Genomic DNA, 21055 nt, shown 5'->3' with positions numbered 1-21055 from the left:
TAATTCGTGTTCCTCTTTATGTGTTCTATATTCACTTTCCCATTGATGGTACCATTCCATTGTATGCTTTAGTTAAGTTGCTATGAATATCCATCCAGAATCTCAATCGGATTCCTATCTCTCTATATATATACATTTCACTCTTATCGTTTATTCGTTTCTATTTTTGATCTTCTAAACATTCTTTTATCTTTAAATAGATTACTTCTTTCAATCTTTAGATTCCATCTTTCAGTTTTATATATTTGCTACGCCATATTTTACTATTAATTTTTACTGCGCCTCAAAATTTCAAAAATTATCCTAAGTCCACGATCTCCTCAGACTGCGGAGGTTTTTACTGCGCCACAAAATTTATCTTTTATCTCCGATATTCATAATTTCACATATCACATTCTAAAATTTTATCTCCTATCACCGTGATCCATAATTTCACATATCACATTCTAAAATTTATCTTCTATCACCGAGATTTATAATTTCACATATCACATATCACAAACTCCAAAATTTTCATAACTTTTAAAGTTTGTGAATTTTCAATCTTTCTTATCGTCCACATAAATCCTTCTTATTATATATTCTATATTATATAAATTAATTTATAGCACACAAAATGTCCTTCTTTTCAAATAAATGTTCTTCTTTTCAAATACATAAAATGTTTCTTCAACGTTTTTATTCATATCCTCTTTTTGGACTTTACTCTATTATTAAATACTGCACGTAATATTCATTATACAGCTCGTTAATGTGTAAATATCCTTCTATTTTATCTTCTTTTAACAGAACATTGTAATGAGAACGTGACCTAGCACACTACACCAGGAACCCTCATCTGAAATGTAGCCTAGGACCTGTAACAATACAACGTATCTGTCTTTTCTTCTTTCGTTAGTCGACTTGTCTTTTAACGGGTGAATCTAACCTTTTGAAATCCAGTTTCAAAAGTCATCTGCTATCCATAAAACTCGTCTAAACTAACTTATCTTTTCTCAAGTTGGTGGACCTATACTGGGCTTATCTCTATCTTTTTCCCATTGGGTAAAAGCATGATAGTTTACAGGTTTGTCCCATTTTATTCTTTCAATGTTTCTTGATAGTAGGTGTCTTTACAATTTTCATTCCCCGTCCCCAAAGCAATTTGCGCATTATTGAGCTGGGTATCCAGATTTGACGTAACCCATACGTTATAATCCTTAATATCGAAGAATAAAAATTTTCCAATCTCGAGCATTTATCCAAAATTCAAACTCAGACGTAACCCATACGACACAGATGAACCCCAGATAATGCATTGGTGTTCTCCCATTATTAATCTTTATTCCAAAATTCATCTTTCACTTCCACGTCTCCTTACGAAATTTCTCAGGTACTTTATTTCCAAAAGAAATATTCTCGTGCTTTCTATCGATTAAATGATTACTTGCACGACTTCAAACTTCAATCTTTCACCTTTCAAGTTTTTAACTCAATTAAATCCTTGTTGATTTATTGGTTCCTTTTGAACTCGTTAAAACCTGAAATCTAAAAATAAATTCTAAAAATAAAATATTGATTAATAATACCTATCAGTGACTTACTAACGAAATTAAATCTTCATATTCTTAATAATCATGTGATGATGATCATTTTCTTTCTTGGAGCATGCACCATATGAGATCCCCCAATTCCCTCTGTCATCAATTTACAGAGTTGCCACATCGAACGGGCATTCTCATGGTCGAACGAACGAATAATCGCATGAACGAACAATTAAACGAACAAACAAATAATCAACGATATAATCAAACAACATACAACAACATTCTTGGTTCACGATATAAATAGCGTTAGTAATATAAAATGTCGAACGATATAAAATAAAATTTAACTTCTCTAAATTTTCCCAAATTATATCCACTTTTTACCTTTAATTTCAAACTTCGATAGCTCTCGCTACGAATTATTACTTTCCAAAAATGTATATTTAATTCATCTTAAAATTTTCATTTTATTCAATTAAAATTAATTAAGCAAACATTAATTAAAGTTTAGGGCGAACTTATTACCTTTAATTAATATTAAACTTCACTAACAAATAATTAAATGAAACTTATATTTTTATTGAGTTCTGTGGATGAGAACTGTGGAATTACTTTGAATTCCGCTCTCTATTTATACAAATCTTATGCTACTTTCTATTCTATTTATATACTATCTTTTATGTTCTTTTTACATATTATCTTTGAACTATCTTTCTAATATGCTATCTTTTTATATATGTTCTTTCCAATATGTTATCTTTTATGTTCCATCTTTATACTATCTTTTTATATTATTATTTATGGAAGTAAAATTTAAGATATATTGTAAATTTTGTGAATAAAAACTTATTTGTAAAACGATATACTTTTCGAAAGAATTAGAAATCTTTGAAATAAAAGAAATATTAAATGAAGATTTTTCAAGAAAGAAAGACAAATGTTCGCAAGAAATAATAAAACATGAGAATGAATGTATGTATTTTTGTTATGCGTGTTCCTTTAGTCCACTATCCCTCCATTTTATATGATCTACCTTTTGTGGCTTATAATTATTCTTTCTAATTGTTCTTATTGTTAAAGATTGCTAAGCCGCAATTGATCGATTCTAATTATTCTATTGGTTTTTTGTTAATCATCTGATAAATATTACATCATGTAGATCATTGCTCTTCTTAAATGTTTATCCTTTTCGGCTAATTATTTATCCATCTACGCCAATTCATAATTAGTTTGTTCGTTCTTAATATTTGGCAATTACATTTGGTGATTAAATTTTATCATCTTTTCGCACTTGATATTCAACCGTTTACATCAGTATATCATAAAAAGTTGCACAAAACAACCTTAGAATTTTTTTAATTATCCAAATTTTCATTTATACATATCAAAGAATAAAAGAAATTTATTTACATCAAACAATCGCCAATTTTCCATACATCATATGATGAAAACCTTTTAAAATCCTTTTCATATCAAGTATATGAATTGTATAGAAATGAAAATGATTTTGTAATAACAATATGATCCAACATTTCAATAACGCCATATAGGCTAGGCATCATATACTATTAAAACGATCGAACAACCCACTAATTGTACTCGACGTAAGAAATTTTGAAATCATAGACTTATTATAAATGCCAAATATACAATTTCTTAACCAGACGTAGATTACACCGCATAACGTGCAGTTTCTTCTTAAGATCACCTTTTTTTAAGTCAATTACTAAACAGTTGCTTTATAAAAAAATTTTAAACTTTCACTATTTCTTGTCGGTTACGACGGATGCGGTTTGATATTTGTATACTGTATATTTTTTTAAGTTCAGTACCATTGAATTACTGACATCGTCAGCGTCAAGATGCCCGATGTTGCGTATAATATATTGATTAAATTTATTCGCTAGTGTAAATCAATACAATCAGATTAATAATAATTATAAAAGTACATTTGATATCTGATATTGATCATATAAAATTTATAAGTAAGGACAATATTATTGACAAAATTAAGGTTTGTTTGCTCTAACTCTCGTCTTATTCGTTATTCTCTTCCCTATTAGACTATATAAAAAAAATTACACGCAAAATAATAAAAAATAAAAAAAAGAACGTTAATAATAATAACAATAATTGTTATAGAGCCAGCATGGTACGGTACGCTACTAATTTTATCAGCTGTATACAAGTTACGAGTATGGTACAGTAAGTGGTACGGTATGGAATTTTTTTATGCGATTATCAATAACGAGCATGTCGTCTGAAATGTGTGCTGATGGATATCAACATCAATGCACCATAACCACCCAGCGATAAATAACTTTGCAACAATTAGGTACACGCTATGTAATGTTAAAGAACTGTTCTAAAAATAAATTTTTCTAGTTTTATTCCGAAGAAACTCAGACACGTGATCATTTTTCTGAAAATTTTTATACCACCTGGATGTGAAACATATGTGCCGATTTTTGGAATTAGTCTAAATTAAGATTTTTATAAAAATTTAATATTTTAATAAGATTAACATTACACAAATCTAAATTAAATGTGTTACATATTTACGTAACTCAGATTTAATAAAAAATAAAAAAAAATTTTTTAATCAATATTCAAAAATAACGGTAATAACCACTTCTTTTTCCCCATCACTGCCCATCACTTTTCCATCCTTTTTCTATTCACTTTTATTAAATATGGCAAAAAAGTTTATAAGCAAATATAGCAGTTATTTTTAAGTGGTAAGTAAAAGAAAAAACTTAATATTTTATATACATAGATAAGACATATTTTTTCATAATTTTTAGCTTTAATTTATTATTTTTTCTTTGTAAAAAATACATGCAAATAAAAAATAATTATGATGTAAAATAGTTGTAAAATGAATAATAAGATATTCTTTTTTTTTTTTTCAAAATAACTAATTATATATTTGTTTTTTATCTTTTAAAATTATTTTATTAGATTTATTCTACTAAAATCCTTAAATGGCAAATAAAATCTTTTAAATAAAGTAAAAGAATTTGGGATTCTCTTATGAAAGCATTTTTTGGTAAGAAATAAAATTTTCAGATCGGACTTTATGCAGGTGACAAAATCGTGCATTATTATTCCTGGAGATATGCTAACGTCATCATTTTACATTCATTTGAAAGCTGAGAATTTGCTCTATCGTAAAAATCAAAGATCAGGAAAATTGGATCACTGGATGAGGCGTAATTAACGATCAAAGTCAAATCAAATTTAAAAATTAAAAATAAATATATTAGACGTAATTATTCACAATCCAGTGATTCAATTCATTCGATTTTAGGCTTATTAGATAGACCTCAATTTTCTCTTTCAAATGAATATAATTTCATTCGTGTAGCTTGCATCTACAGGTATTTAATAATTTTTTTTATATCAGATTTTATCAAACTTATAAAATTTTATATTAATAATATAATTGATGATTTCTAAACATCTACATATATTAAACGAATTATTTTAAATTTATTTTAAAAATAAAAGTTGGCATCACCTTAAGGAGCAAAGATCATTCAAATTGAATCACTACATGTGAAGTAATTAATGATCAAATTTAGATAAAATTCAATAAATATACTGAACGTGATTACTGAACAACTAGTGATTCAATTCACTTGATTTTAGATTCATTAGATAGATCTCGATTTTCTCTTTCAAATGAATGTAAATTTATTTGTATAGCTTATTTCTACGAAGAATTATCAATGATTTTGTCATGAGAGTTATATTTGATCTTTTAAATTTTAATGATATCTTATATTAAAAAAAAATTAAAAATTATATAATTAATTAGTTTTTTTTGCATTATCTAGTATAAATTTATTATTCTTATATAAATGATAATTTATATTTGCTTTAATAAAATTATTTTTGTGTAAAAAAATTAGATTCCAAGAATCAGCCCATATGAGTGTGAAAAATAGTCCAGATTTTGCCCGTTTAAGTTAACCCAATACACATTTCTCGAACGGCCAATAAAAAATGATAAAAAATAAAAAAAGCTCAAAAAAAGTTCTATTATTTTGTCACTTAAATCAAATACTATCACAAATATATCGGAAACGTTGTAATTTTAAAGAATTTTTATTAAAAATATTGAAAAAAAATTATGATTATTAAATATAATTTTACGCATCTAGCTCGCGAGTGTAACATTTTAAAATAACTGTTCATAGTAAATTTTTCGATGAGATCATCTGCCGCATCTTGTACTGTACCTTAAAGAACAAATTTTAAATTAAATATATATGTTATATTATTAACTATTTAAGTTAATAGAAATTTTAGACACTTACTTTATCAATAAATTGTTCATCATCATCTGTTTCTTATAATCAGTTTTTTTTTGGATCATTGGAAATATTTTCTCCGGTAATTTCTGGTTGATCTTCGCTAACAGTATTATAAAGTAAATAAATATAATTAATACACAATAGCTATTTTTTTTAAAAAAAATAATGATAATAAAATAATTGGCTTTTTTCTTATTTTAACACCCGAATAGTCTAAAAAAGATGTTACTAAAATGACATCCAATAAATATATCAAATTAGGCATCATATTTATATAACACAGAGAACAATATTAAAATTTCAATATTTATTTATGATGATCCTTTTCTAAAAATTGTAAACTTTAAGAGCGAAAAAGTAATTCTTTTTGAAATAAATTCGTCCTAGTTTGTTAGGTTAATATTTCTAAAAAAAGAAGCCGATTGCTAATTCTAGAACGCTAACATGCATTGGAATTTCCAACCATATACTTTTAATAAAAAATTTTTAATTGGCTTCATCCGTAATGAACTGCATAAGTGAAACAATGTCTATTAGACGCAGTAGGTGAAATTTATTGTTTCACAATGATTTAATGCTTATCAATAATGGTATAATATAAATTATTATTATTATTATTGTACCCTACTTTTAAAACAAATGATTACTATAAATTAGTAAAATGAACAATACTTGCTAATAATTTAGAAAATGGGTTACAAATGCATATTAGAGTTTCATATAATTTATATTTTAAACCAAATAAAGTAAAAAAAAAGAGGGTTGAAAAATTTTATAAAGGAGACGAAATTTTGAAAAAAAAATTTTTTTTTCTTTTACACATATATTTGCTTAATTTTTTAAAATTTTTCACAAAAAATTTATATTTCTTTACTCTCATATGATCATTTATCAAAATTTTACCCATAAAATTTTTTATAAAAAATTTCTTCAAACAAATCAGTCAGAATTATTTAAGAATATGATTCAAGAATTTTCTAAAGTAATTCCAGTAAATGAACAAAGATTATCAACAAATGGTAAATGGCAAAATGATCCTTTTTACCCCAAAAAATTGTTATCATTTACTATAAATGAAGCTAAAAATGCCATTGAACCAAGTTCCAAAACAATGTTTGATAATTTAAACACTTTGATTGAAAAAAAAGGGTTTACTGCACTTTCAAATAATGAATATACTTCATTAATTGATGAAAGTGCATCTTTTACAATAACTCGTAAGTGTGTTGTTAATTAAATATTTTGATATTTGTAAATAATTAATATTTCATTAAATTTTTAATTCTATTATTTTATAGAGGATTATTTTGGAAAATTTTTGCCATTAATCATAATATTTATAGTAAATCAAATAATATTAATATTATTGTATTTTTTGGCACGTTGAAAAAATCCCAAAGCAAGAAACTCTGTAATATTTAGATCATTTTTATATTACAAGACATTATTAGAAGATATATCTTAAATTAATTTTACATTGAACATTTGTCTATTGCTTCTATAAGATCAATAAGGTCGAATGTTGAGCATTCTACTACTGATTTTGATTTATATCTTAGAAAGTAAATTTAACAGAAAAAATATATAGTAAATAGATTGTAAATTATGATATTATTTATTAGACATTTTAATTTGAAAATTGCTAAAGCTCACCGGCGGTGATGGTCGTGACCATCACCGCCGGTAAGCTTTAGCAACAATACCTTTTCATTAATTTAATAAAAATATAATACTTTAGACTGCGCCATAAAAATGTATTTATTTTTTCTTGGAATATCGTTTATTGGATGAATATGAAAAGATGATCGTCTTTACCCCTGACTAAACAATAAATATTTTTCTATTTGGTCAATAAAAACCCTAATTCATTAAAACTTTGAATTGGCTTCCACATCTTATAAGATTGCTTCTATGCCCAAAATAACAAATTTTACACATCATGTCATCATTAACTCAACAATTAAGTTAAACTGAAATATAATTTGGAAATTTTTGTATGATCATATAATTCCGGTCAATTTTTAGAATATGGTAAAGACCCAGAAATATACATATATGGATCAGGTGATGAAAAAAATTTTTTTACTACATGTATGAGCTGTACGCATATTTTCAGTGCCAGAATTATGATAATGCTAGTCGGATATTATAATAGGAAATAAAATTCCGACTGGAATTATCAAAAATTATCTAAAAAGGAAAGATTTTCATGATTTTTTTTTTGTTCAAAATACGCGAACTCAAACCTGACCCTTTTATATATACTTCTGAGTCCTATACGGTATATATATTGATATTTCAAACCTGTGATTTGGTGAAAATATCTGATAATCATAATCGTAAGAAATTTTTTCTTGGTTGTTTACTAATTTATATCATCAGGAAATTTTTCTAGAGGACATGTGTTAATGAAAAGGTCGCATAACATACATCGATATTGAGTAATATCAATATGGATAAGTACTAGTGATAAATTATTTGAATTTAACCTGAATGATATATTGATAAAAATCATGTCAAGTAATATCAATATAGTTAAATAGACAATAATCACCAGTAGCGTTAAATAAAATTTGTTAAATAATATAGCATAATTTTATTACATTAATAAATTAATAAAACATATTAATCAACCTATACTAAATCTATATACTAATCTAATTCCAAAAGTAAACGGTTAACATTAAGTTTTACAACGAAATTTTCTAATTGGATCCTTCAATACCTAAAAGAAAAATAAAAAATGTCAATGATCGTTTTGTTAAAAATATATATATATTTATTTATTTAAATACAAGCCTGATATCTACCTTGAAAAAAATACCGATATTCATCTTGAGGTCTGAAGAATCGACCATTTAAAAAAAGAAAAATAATGAAATGTTAGTAAATGCTTTGTTAAAATAATTTTTTTTTTAAAAAAAAATTACCAATGTGAACTTCCCATGCGTTGTTGCCAAGAAATACGGCCGTCTAAAAAAAAAAAAAAGTTAACGAAATGTTAGTAAACGTTTCGTTAAAATAAATAAATTACAACTTCTGAAATCTACAAATAAATTAATTATGGATTAAATAAGTGCTAGGCCACAAAAAGATTAATGAATTGGCCAGTTACCCTTTTGACATATTCAATTATGCATAATTTAAAATTTTTATATGTTTTGTCTAAAAAAAAAAGATTAATAAAAATATTTGTACAAGTATTTATTATACAAGCAGATTATCTACAAGTAAACTATATCAATTTGATAATTTACCTGAACATATTTGATATTTAAATCAAATTCTCTTTCTAGTTGATGATTTCAATAAATCAAATCTAGAATAACGATAATGATAGTATATTAAAAATAAATAGTATTGTTAAAGATGACATTATCTAAAGTATTAAAATATTTCAAAAATTGCATTTAGGATTAAGAGATACTAGTAAGTAATTAATATACATAAATATACGTATATATTTTTTTAGCTATAATTAATTTAATTATATGTAAATTTTTCGGATAATCGAGATAATTATGAAAAGATTTTGTAAAACAGCAAGTAAAGAAATAAAATGTTGATAGTATGCAAACATTTATAAATTTTGTATTAACAATAATTATTCGAAATCCTTGAGTTACGGTCATATTATCTGGATAAAATTTTGTTATATAAATAAATGTCGTCACATACTAAAAACAATATAAAATTTATATTGAAAAAATGCGATAAAACTATTCTATTAACGTCGGTACAAATGTATCTATCATAGCTTTAGAAATCATTCTATATGTGATTTGATAAACCAATTTACTCGGTTTATTTTAATCCCTTTTTAATTTCTTTTTCAATGATTGCGTAATCACTTTATTTATAAATTATTTTGGTTTCTTCTTTATTAAAAAGATAAATATATTACTTCATTATGAAACTTAGTATAAAATTTGACCCTTTTCAAAAGTTTCTTTTATCTTCAGATGTAATTATCTATTTATGCTTTTATGCTCAAATATTGCAATTGATTACACGTGATCAGGAGATGTGACTGGCTTGGACAGACAAATTCCTCGTGACTAAATTTTTTGTAAGAAATATGTAGTGATGATTCCTTTAGATAATTTGAATATTATCGTTATTAATTATTTACTTGGCTTGAGAATTTTGAATTATTGGATCAGAATCATAATAACCCACATGATATGTCAAAAAAGGTATTTCCATTGAGAATCAGTTAGATGAGATAATAAAAATTTTTTCAATTAACAAAATCAAATGTTATATCTGGAGTTGAAATTCTGTCAAGAAGATTACTTTTATAAATCCAGTATTTGGAAGACAAAAGTTTACGTCTGCAGAGATGAGTAAAATATAACTAAAATAAAAATATTCGACAAGTCACGCTATTCTTATCATTTCATAGCTACATCGAGTATTAAAATGATTTGTCAACTCATTATATGCTGAATGTAGATATTCAATTCAAATTTCAAGGATAACATCATGGAAGAAATATAAAAAAGAAGTACTGGCTAGTCTTAATATTGTTTCGGATGCGTAAGCCAACACTTCTCCAGAACTGCTCCTCCACTGTACTATAAAAAAATAAACAACAAAGACGATGAGATCCCCCAATTCTCTCTGTCATCAATTTACAGAGTTGCCACATCGAACGGGCATTCCCATGGTCGAACGAACGAATAAACGAACGAACGAACAATTAAACGAACAAGCTAATAATCAATGACATAATTAACAAACAACATAATCAACGAACAACATACAACATTCTTGGTTCACGACATAAATAGCGTTAGTAATATAAAACGTCGAATGATATAAAATAAAATTTAACTTCTCTAAATTTTCCCAAATTATATCCACTTTTACCTTTAATTTCAAACTTCGATAGCTCTCGCTACGAATTATTACTTTCCAAAAGTGTATATTTAATTCATCTTAAAATTTCCATTTATTCAATTAAAATTAATTAAGCAAACATTAATTAAAGTTTAGGGCGAACCTATTACCTTTAATTAACATCAAACTTTACTAACAAATAATTAAAAAAATAAAACTTATATTTTTATTGAGTTTTGTGGATGAGAACTGTGGAATTACTTTGAATCCCGTTCTCTATTTATACAAATTTACACTACTTTCTATTCTATCTATATACTATCTTTTATATTCTTTTTACATATTATCTTTGAACTATCTTTCTAATATACTATCTATATTTTAAATACGCTATCTTTTAATATGCTATCTTTTATATATATATATATTATCTTTTATAATATCTTTGTATTATCTTTTTATGTTATCTTTTATATTATTTTATGTTTTTTAATCTTTCTGACATTATTTTATATGTTCTTTTAATTCGCTTTATGTATTTTGCTTATAATCTATCTTTTGTGGCTTATAATTATTCTTTCTTATCGTTCTTATTGTTAAAGATTGCTAAGCCCCAATTGATCGACTCTATTTATCCTATTGGTTCTTTGTCAATCATTTGATAAATATTACATCATGTAGATCATTACTCTTCCTAAATGTTTATCCTTTTCGGCTAATTATTTATCCATCTACGTCAATTCATAATTAATTTGTTCGTTCTTAATATTTGGCAATTACATTTGGTGGTTGAATTTTATCATCTTTTCATGCTTGATATTCGACCGTTTACAACGAAAGTAAAAGGAACACAAATAAAAATAAATAAAAGTTTTTTAAAAAAATATTTTAAAACCCCTAGTAAGATACAGTACAATGACAATCATAGAAGTAAGTTGCTAATTCTCAACTTACCACAATGGTGAAGAAATTCAAAATTCGTAGATTCATGTCAACAAATTAAAAATTTCATCAGGACGCCATTCTATTATATTCTTAAATATATATGAAAAATCAATAGATGATTATCATAATATTAATTTCAAGATCTCGCAAATGAATGTTTCAAACTTTTAATTCAATATTTTTGCAAAAGTAATCAAAAATTATATATAATTTTAATATTGATATGTTTTAAATATAATTATATCAAAATTTTATTATTTATTGTAAATATTATTTTATACATGTACTATTATTAAATTAGAAAATGATGTTGACATTTTTCTTTAGCTAAAATAATAACGTCATCTTATTTTTGGTTCTAATACGTTTACTCTTCCCTATAAAAAAATATCAGAAATTGTTGTCATCGAAAATGTCTGGAAAATACTTTCTGGACACTGGGCTTTAATCCTCCTAGTCATTTTCTGGAAAAACACAATCATGTCTCAACATCCAGAATATTGCAATTTTCCACTGGACATTCTCTGCATTTTTCTGGACAACCATTTTTTTTAGTATAGTTTTTTTTCAGGTTTTTTTTTAAACTCTTTTATAATATATTAAATCTTTTATATAATTTTTTGAATGTTTTTAGACTTGAATCTGGTAGAAATGACACTGCAACACCTTTTTTTTAATAATAATGTTTTTTTCTAATTATTACTTTGCTAATTTTTTTCATTATTTTTCACCTTTTAAGCTTGGATCAGCGGTTAGATCGATGCTGCGATGATGTCTTTTACTAATTTTTTTTAATAATATTTTTTTTCCTATTTTTTTTTGTTCTTTTACCTTTTGTGTTTGGATCAAAGTTAGTGCTGTGATATAAATCAAAATAAATAAATATGTGATCACGCACTATTTGTATCTCGGTACTCACTTTTCTTTAATAAAACAATTCATTTATACCTATAATCATTCAAAATTCATTGCAAAGAAATGGGAGAATCAAATGGGAATATTCCAGTAAAATGAAGAAAATTTTCTACTTATCAGCTTATTTATATAATATGATTCAATATATCAAGATGAAAGAGTGTATATTGATTCATTAATATATGAGCCATTGATTTCATATAATTCACATAATAGAAAAGAGAAATATTTGAGTATATACATTCACTAATGGTTATTTATGGAATTAAATTATAAAATTACTATAGATGCTATAAATATTAAAACTTTTATTATTTGAACTTTCTAATGACAAGAAAGAATCAGTGTCCTTTGTAGAAATTTCTGACATTTTAGTGTCTTTTACAAACATTTCTATATTCTTTACAAAGAAAATAAGTAAAATAATTAACATAAAAATAGGATGAAAAGAAAATCTTAAATCATTACAATCTTAAATATATACAGCCAATAAGCCAAATACATATACAAAAAAAAATTCATGATAATATTAAAGATTTTGGTTATTATGTTAGATAATGCTTGAACCTTTATAAAAATAAATTTTCATTTAAATATGCATTTCTGCTGACATAACAGCTAGAAGGAATACATAAATCATTGATTTGGCATAATTATTACTTACTTTTATATAAAAATTTCTTATAATTAAATTATTAGAAAGATTATGGTTATATCTTTAAAACAACCAAGCATATATGAAATCCAGCAGTATTTACTATTTTAGTAATTGTTTTTGATTTCTATACCAAGTAGTACTTTTGAAACTGTGAATAATTGTTAAAGTTTATTGCAAAAATAAAAGAAAAGTAGCTAAAGTCCATTTGCAAAAAATGAAAAACATACTTAATAAGAAAACAAAATTTTAGAATTACTTTCTTAAAAAAAACAAAAATATCAATGAGAAAATTTTAACTGCTGGTAACTAGATAATTAATCAAGTTCTTATGTCTATAGATTTAATGGAATTTAAAATTGAAACAAAAACACTTTAAAGACTTATTATGTCTATGGATTTGATGGAATTTAAAATTGAACCAAAAGATTTTATAGGCTAAAGTTATAATGATATATTATTATGATTAATTATTCATATAGTAAGCAATCTAATTTTTGTTAAAGGCAGAGCTTTCAAAATTGAAATTGTACAATAAAATTATATAACAATTTTGGGTTTTATTATTTGTGATCAAAAAAGCCTCCTAATTCAGTTTTAATATGCAGAAGTAATGTATAAAAATCAAACTAAAAAGGAAATTAAAATCCTTTTCACAAAGAAGTAAACCAAAAAGGTCATTATGAACTTGTGAAAAGAGCTGGAGCAACAGTGAGGAGGATGGTAATAATATTTGTAATTAACATTAATTTTGGTTCAAAGAGGCCTTCTAATCCATTTTTAATCTGCAAAAAAAATGTTCATAAAGAAGCAAATTGAAGATGGATTAATTATATAACAATTTTGTTTTTAAAATTCTCCAATTCATTTCTAATATGCAGATAGAATGTATATAAAGAAGCAAATTGAAAAGGAATTTATTATATGACAATTTTGATTTTTTAATATGCAGGTTAAATATTTATAAAGAAGTAAATTGAAGGGGAATTTATTGTAATTAATACCAATAATTTTGGTTAAAAAAAGTCTCCTAATCCTGTAGAAGAAATGTTCATTTAGAGGCAAATTAAGAAGGGGTTAATTATACAATAATTTGGGTTTATTTATAATTAAAAGCCTTTAAATTCATTTCTGATATGCAGACAAAATGTTTATGAAGAAGCAAACTGAAGAGGGATTTATAATATATATATTAGCTGCTAGAATCATTCTGCATCAATTTACCTGATAGATGAAAAAAGTGATGTATATAGTGTCAGCATGCTATTATGGGATATATCAAATGGAAAACTACCTCTTCACAACTCCTCAAAGAAGATGGGCCTTACAAATTAAGCAGCAATTTTTTGACACTTAATATTTTTCAAGACCAGAGAGAGAATATAGTTCCTAGTAAATTACAAGAACAATTTTACTTTAAGATGTTTAATAAGTTTAATATGAAATTGTGTAATTTTAGCTATAATAAAAAACCAAATGATTTACATTCATTATCATGTTATTCTGAATTTTTATACTAATACTAACATTATAATTGGATCTATATATTAGAAGAGATTTCAGTCAATTAGTTTCTAGGCAAATGGATACTTCTAAATGCAAAAGACATTAGCCATAGTTAAAAACATTCCAAGTAATATATGCATACTTCAACTATAGAACAGGGATAAGTTTCACAAAATTTAGACAATTTTACTGTTAAAACTTAAAAGCTATAAAATAGAAAAGAAACAAATTTCAGTTGCTTATTGAATATTTTAAGAAAAATAAAAACTTGAAGTATGCACTGGTGACCCAATTTGTTTATGTATAAGAAATTTTATCCTTGGATATATATTGCCTTCATTTCCTAAAGCAAAAAAGAAGAAAATCAGAGAATTTTCAAAAAGAACATTCAAAAATTATGGCAACAAGGGCTACATTGACATGAAGTCTTCTCAAAAGAATGCAACTAAGCCTGGTTATAATAAGATAGATAAGCAAGGGATCTTTCAGAAGAAAAATACAATACTTACAAATATCTGCATTTTCTTTTAATAAAGATGATAATATGGATTTTAGTAATAATTAGAAAGTCCCTCTAAACATCAAACTGGTTCTCTCAAATAAATTATATTTCTGGAGCCAAATACTGCTGAGTATTCCAACAAGCTCAAGAATAGCCATTAATGAAAAAAATGAACTTGTGGTCCAATTAGAGACCTCTCAGTACACACTACAAGAAGTTTAGACGATTCAAGAACTTCTAAAAATGCAGAAAGAAGATTGGGATTTCCAAGTCAAAAATAAACATCAGTTGGATGAGAAGTTTTTAATTTCTCTTTTTCTATTTTTTTTGTTTGCTTGAATATATTACTATCTCATATATTACTATTATATTCCCTTGAGAATTAATAAAAATTAAATAATAATTCAACAGAAAGATTATTTAAAATAATTTACAGAAATACATATAATATTATCCAACTAAAAATCATTTTAATTGCAAAAAAGATTCTAAATAAATAAATAAAAATATAAAAATATTCAGTTAGTAAGTGTAAATTCAATTAAAAAATAAATAAATTTAATTCTACCCCTCCCTCTAAAGTAACTAGTTTCAGTACAAAACTTAATGTTTTAAATCCTTTACTTCCAATTGATATTTGAAGGACCTACAAAAATAAAATAAATAAGAAACACTATTTAACTTCAACTAAAAGACAAATGTATGATAAGTTTTGCAAAAAAACTTACCATTTAAACTCTAATCACTTTAATTGTTGAGATTTCATTTAAGTCATACTTAGATTACAAAGGTGGCATAAAAATATTAGATGGAGAAAGAGTGTAGAAAAAAACTTTAAATTCAATTAGAAAGATGGTGCAAGAGGTAAAGACTTATCAACAGAAGAGAACAAATCCTTTAACTTGGAGAGGTTAACACACATAATACGCGATTTTGAATTAAAAGGTATATATTTTCATAATTTATTTTATATTACCACTAAAATCTAATAATGATGAAGTCTATAAAAATTCAAGAGCAAATTCTTTGTTCTACAACTATGGGACATATTAATAATTCGTTAAAAAATAAATGAATAATAAATTACTTATAATCTTAAAATTTACTATATTACAAACTCGTAATTTACCATCGAGAAAAAAACGCTGTTGATTTGAAAAATCAAAACAATACTTTTTAATGTTTGTGCCATTTTTTTTAGGCTATGCTGGGGTGGTCGCGAAATGGCCGTCAGCACATGTGACAGATACTGTATTTCGTGATAAAATAGGATTTTGCTGCTAAAAAATTTCGATAATGAATAACGATAAATGTTACGGTGTACCGTTTGAACGAAAAGTGCCAAAATTTCGAAAAATTGATTTTTCGAAATTTTGAATTTTAAAATCTCCTTATAAGGAGATTCTCCTTATAAGGAAAATCTCCTTTTATGGCAATGTAACGTTACACAAATGTCCAAATAAGGAAGTTGGTGTTACCAAATTTCCTTTTTTGGACATTTTGTGTAACGTAGATCTATCCTATAAAAAGAAAATTTCCTTATAAGGCGATTTTAAAAGTTCAAAATTTCAAAATTTCGAAATTTCAAAAAAAAATTACCATAAAAGGAAATTTTTTTTAAGATTTTTGAAATTTCGAAATTTCAAAATTTTGAATTTGAAAATCGCCTTTTAAGGAAATTTTCCTTTTATGTAAGGGATCTACGTTGCACAATATTTAATTTATAGTGCCAGCCAGAATTATAATCTCCTTATACGGAAATTTTGTTTAAAAATATTTTTTTAACAAATCTGGTGGCTAAACTATTTACCCGAATTCCGAAATCATGTGTTAATATTTATTTTTACCAAAAATTGGAGTAATCCTGGCCGGATTTAAGAAAAATATTAATGTAACGTTACACAAATTTCCAAAAAAGGAAATTTTGCTTCTCGCAAAAAATTGGAAATTTGGTTTCACAAATACTCCAAAAAAGGAAATTTACATGGCGATCACTTAATTCCGGCCAGCATTATAAATTTTTTATATTCTTTTTTAATTAAAAAAATTTAATTTTTTTAATAAACTTTTAATTTTTTTTTTAATGATCTATATATACTTTATTAATATTAAGTTCATATACCATATAAACAAATTATCATAAGCTATATCCATCCAATAGAATGCAATTATCAAAATAATAATAATAATAATAATTATTATTATTATTATTATTAGCATTATATTAATTTTTTAATTATGCAAAATAATTATCAATTTTACTAATGGCTAGTATCTTCTAATATTTGTATTTGAATAATACATATTTTTAATGAAGAAAAAGCAATATATGATAAAATTTATATTAATAAAATTTTTAATAATTTTTATTTTTTTTTTGTTTTTTAATCAAATTTTTAATTATACAAAATAAATATTTATATTTAAGTGATGTATTAAATATGTTTTTAATAAAAAGAAAACAATATATAATGAATTTATTTAATATTCTTTTTAATAAATTTTTTTATAAAATTTTTATATTTTTATTTTTTAATTTTTCTTAAAAAACTTTTTTTTCTTTTAACTTTCTTAATAAACTTTTTAATTATTTTTGTTTTTTTTTGTCAAATTATTTTCAATTATACAAAATGATTATCAATTTTACTAATGGCTAGCATTTTCCAATATTTGTATTTAAACGATATATTAATGTTTTTAATAAAGAGAAAGCAATATATGATAAAACTTATATAATATTCTTTTTAAATAATTTTTTTATTTTTTTTAATAAATTATAATAAACTTTTTTATAAACTTTTTAATTTTTCTTAATGAACATTTTAATTTTTTTTTTTATCAAATTTTCAATTACAATCAACCCTTATTATAACAAACCCTAGATTCTAGACCTCAACTTCGCTATAAGGCTATAGTGAAGATTTTAAGAGATTTAATTGGTTAATTTATTATAACAAGGGAAATTTATTATAGTTGTTTGAAAAATTCACTATATCAAGGGTTGACTGTATACAAAATAATTATCAATTTTACTAATAGCTAGCATTTTCCAATATCTGTATTTAAGCGATATATTAATATTTTTAATAAAGAAAAAGCAATATATGATAAAACTTATATAATATTCTTTTTAATAAATTTTTAATAATTTTTATATTTTTTTTAATAAACTTTTTTTATAAACTTTTTAATTTTTCTTAATAAACATTTTAATTTTTTTTAATAAGCTTTTTAATTTTTTTTAATTTTTTTTGTTAATTTTTTTATTAAATTTTCAATTATACAAAATAATTATTACTGATTTTATTAATAACTCAATATTTGTATTTAAGTGATATATTAAACATATTTTTAATGAAAAGAAAACAATATATAATAAACTTATTTAATATTCTTTTTAATAAAATTTTTTAATAAATATTCTTTTTAATAAATATTCTTTTCTTTTTAATAAATTGTTTTAATAAATATTCTTTTTTTTATAAATTAAAATTAATATAAATTTGAAAATCATAAAATAAGCATATCTTAATCTGTTTTATAAGTTTACTTAAAGAAAAAAAATAGTTTTTAAATACTATTTTTAACTTTATATTTAAACAAAGATTTTGCTAATTATATCCAAAAATAGAAAAACAAAAAATAAAATTTAAATAAATTGAAAATGGCATTTAAAACCTCATTTTGTATTTTAAGTAAACTTATAGAGCAGATTAAAATAGTACATTTAATATATATGTTTAAGAGATTGTATTATTTTATATATATGGTGAAAATTTTTTTTTGAAATTATATAATTTACTTCTACTTTAGACATTCTTCAAAAAGGAAAGTGTAATGCATTATATATGTAATGAATAAATTTACTTATAATAAAATAATATAAAAAGGATATTAAAGGCAAATATTGGAGAGACTTATTGGAAAAAATATAAAAAATTTATTAAAAAAAAAATTTTATTAATTTGCATTTTAGGTAAAATTATCTAAAATAAAATTTAGCAGTTAAACAATTGTTAAAATTTAGCCTACAACATTACCACTAGCTAATAATAAATAATAACAGATTAATTATTGAAAATAAAAAATAGAAAGTATAATGTCTATAATAAATAGCTTTTTTAGTATTATTACAAAATTTTTCTTATATAATTATAGCAAAAATTTATTTCCTTATATAATAAATACTTTAAATACTCTTTACATTTCCATTTTTATAAGTATTCTAAAAACAGAATTTTTTCAGTAATTAAAATCTATTTATTATGATTTTATTTATCATATGGTTCATAATGCTAGCCAAAAAATCATGAAAAAAAAAATTTTGTAGTAATACTACTAATAAATTAAATAAAAATTAAAGAATATAAAAGAATATTAAAAAGAATATTAAAAAAATTATCACACTATAATTAAGCTATAATGCTGGCCGGAATTAAGTGATCTCCATATAAATTTCCTTTTTTGGAGTATTTGTGAAACCAAATTTCCAATTTTTTGCGAGAAGTAAAATTTCCTTTTTTGGAAATTTGTGTAACGTTACATTAATAATTTTCTTAAATCCGCCCAGGATTACTCCAATTTTTGGTAGAAATTAAATATTTCCTTTTTTGAAAAATTGATCACAAGTAACTGTAAAATTAATAAAATCAATTATAATTCCGGCCAGAATTACAATCACATGATTTCGGAATTCGGGTAAATAGTTTAGCCACCAGATTTGTTAAAAAAATATTTTTAAACAAAATTTCTGTATAAGGAGATTATAATTCTGGCTGGCACTATAAATTAAATATTGTGCGACGTAGATCCCTTACATAAAAGGAAAATTTCCTTAAAAGGCGATTTTCAAATTCAAAATTTCGAAATTTCGAAATTTCAAAAATCTTAAAAAAATTTCCTTTTATGGTAATTTTTTTTTGAAATTTTGAAATTTTGAAATTTTGAACTTTTGAAATCGCCTTATAAGGAAATTTTCCTTTTATAGGATAGATCTACGTTACACAAAACGTCCAAAAAAGGAAATTTGGTAACACCGACTTCCTTATTTGGATATTTGTGTAACGTTACATTGCCATAAAAGGAGATTTTCCTTATAAGGAGAATCTCCTTATAAGGAGATTTTAAAATTCAAAAATTCGAAAAATCAATTTTTCGAAATTTTGGCACTTTTCATCCAAACGGTACACCGTAAAATGTACCCAACTTTCAATTGCAAGGGTTCAACAAGTGATGATGATTACGATCAAAAAATCAATTATTTAAAGATCACAAATTAATACTACGCGAAAACATTGAGAATTGTAGAAGAACAAGAATATATTGGTAATAAACGATGGGCAGTTCGGACAAGTTTCAAGGGTGTTAAAATTTTAGTAACTGATATGAAATACAAATTAAAAATCCACGTAAGTTCCACGTACGTGGATTTAGATAAGATAGTAAATTAATTATTTTTTTTAAAAAAAAAATTTTTTGATTTTCACAAAATAAATATTAACTGTTAGTATCGCAACCATTACAAGTTTTTGGGTGGCCCATGACCAATTAAGCGTGGTAGAGTTTCTAATATTCCCAGAACTTACTAATTTTGTAATCTGCCTTAACATTCAGAACTTACTAATTTTGTAATCTGCCTTAACATTACGTACTACTTTAATACTTTATTTTTTTCCGTTAAAAACAAATCAATATTTAAACCATCAAGTGCCATGTAAATGTAAAAAAGTTCAAAAATGTTAGAAAATAATTTATTAATCAGCTCTTATCTACATCGTATTATTATACTGCAGATTTTTACAAATAATACTTTGAATTCTTGTTAATTTGATTTTAACATTTTGTC

General features: G+C 24.0%; 1 protein-coding gene across 1 annotated transcript; it reads left to right on the top strand.

Annotated features, from left to right (window-relative positions):
* Positions 1-6806: 6806 nt before the first annotated feature.
* Positions 6807-7232, top strand: OCT59_001407 (uncharacterized protein; the record flags this gene model as incomplete). The annotated part of the gene is made up of 2 exons (XM_066139545.1): positions 6807-7062; positions 7144-7232. 2 exons carry the CDS (start codon positions 6807-6809, stop codon positions 7230-7232), a joined length of 345 nt encoding a protein of 114 aa, XP_065988942.1.
* Between the last annotated feature and the right edge of the window lie 13823 nt (positions 7233-21055).

The sequence above is a fragment of the Rhizophagus irregularis genome, chromosome 1 (genome assembly GCF_026210795.1).
Source record: "Rhizophagus irregularis chromosome 1, complete sequence".
NCBI classification, from domain to species: domain Eukaryota; kingdom Fungi; phylum Glomeromycota; class Glomeromycetes; order Glomerales; family Glomeraceae; genus Rhizophagus; species Rhizophagus irregularis.
The sequence above is the reverse complement of the archived record's forward strand: the minus strand, read 5'-3'. Positions and strand labels throughout refer to the sequence as shown.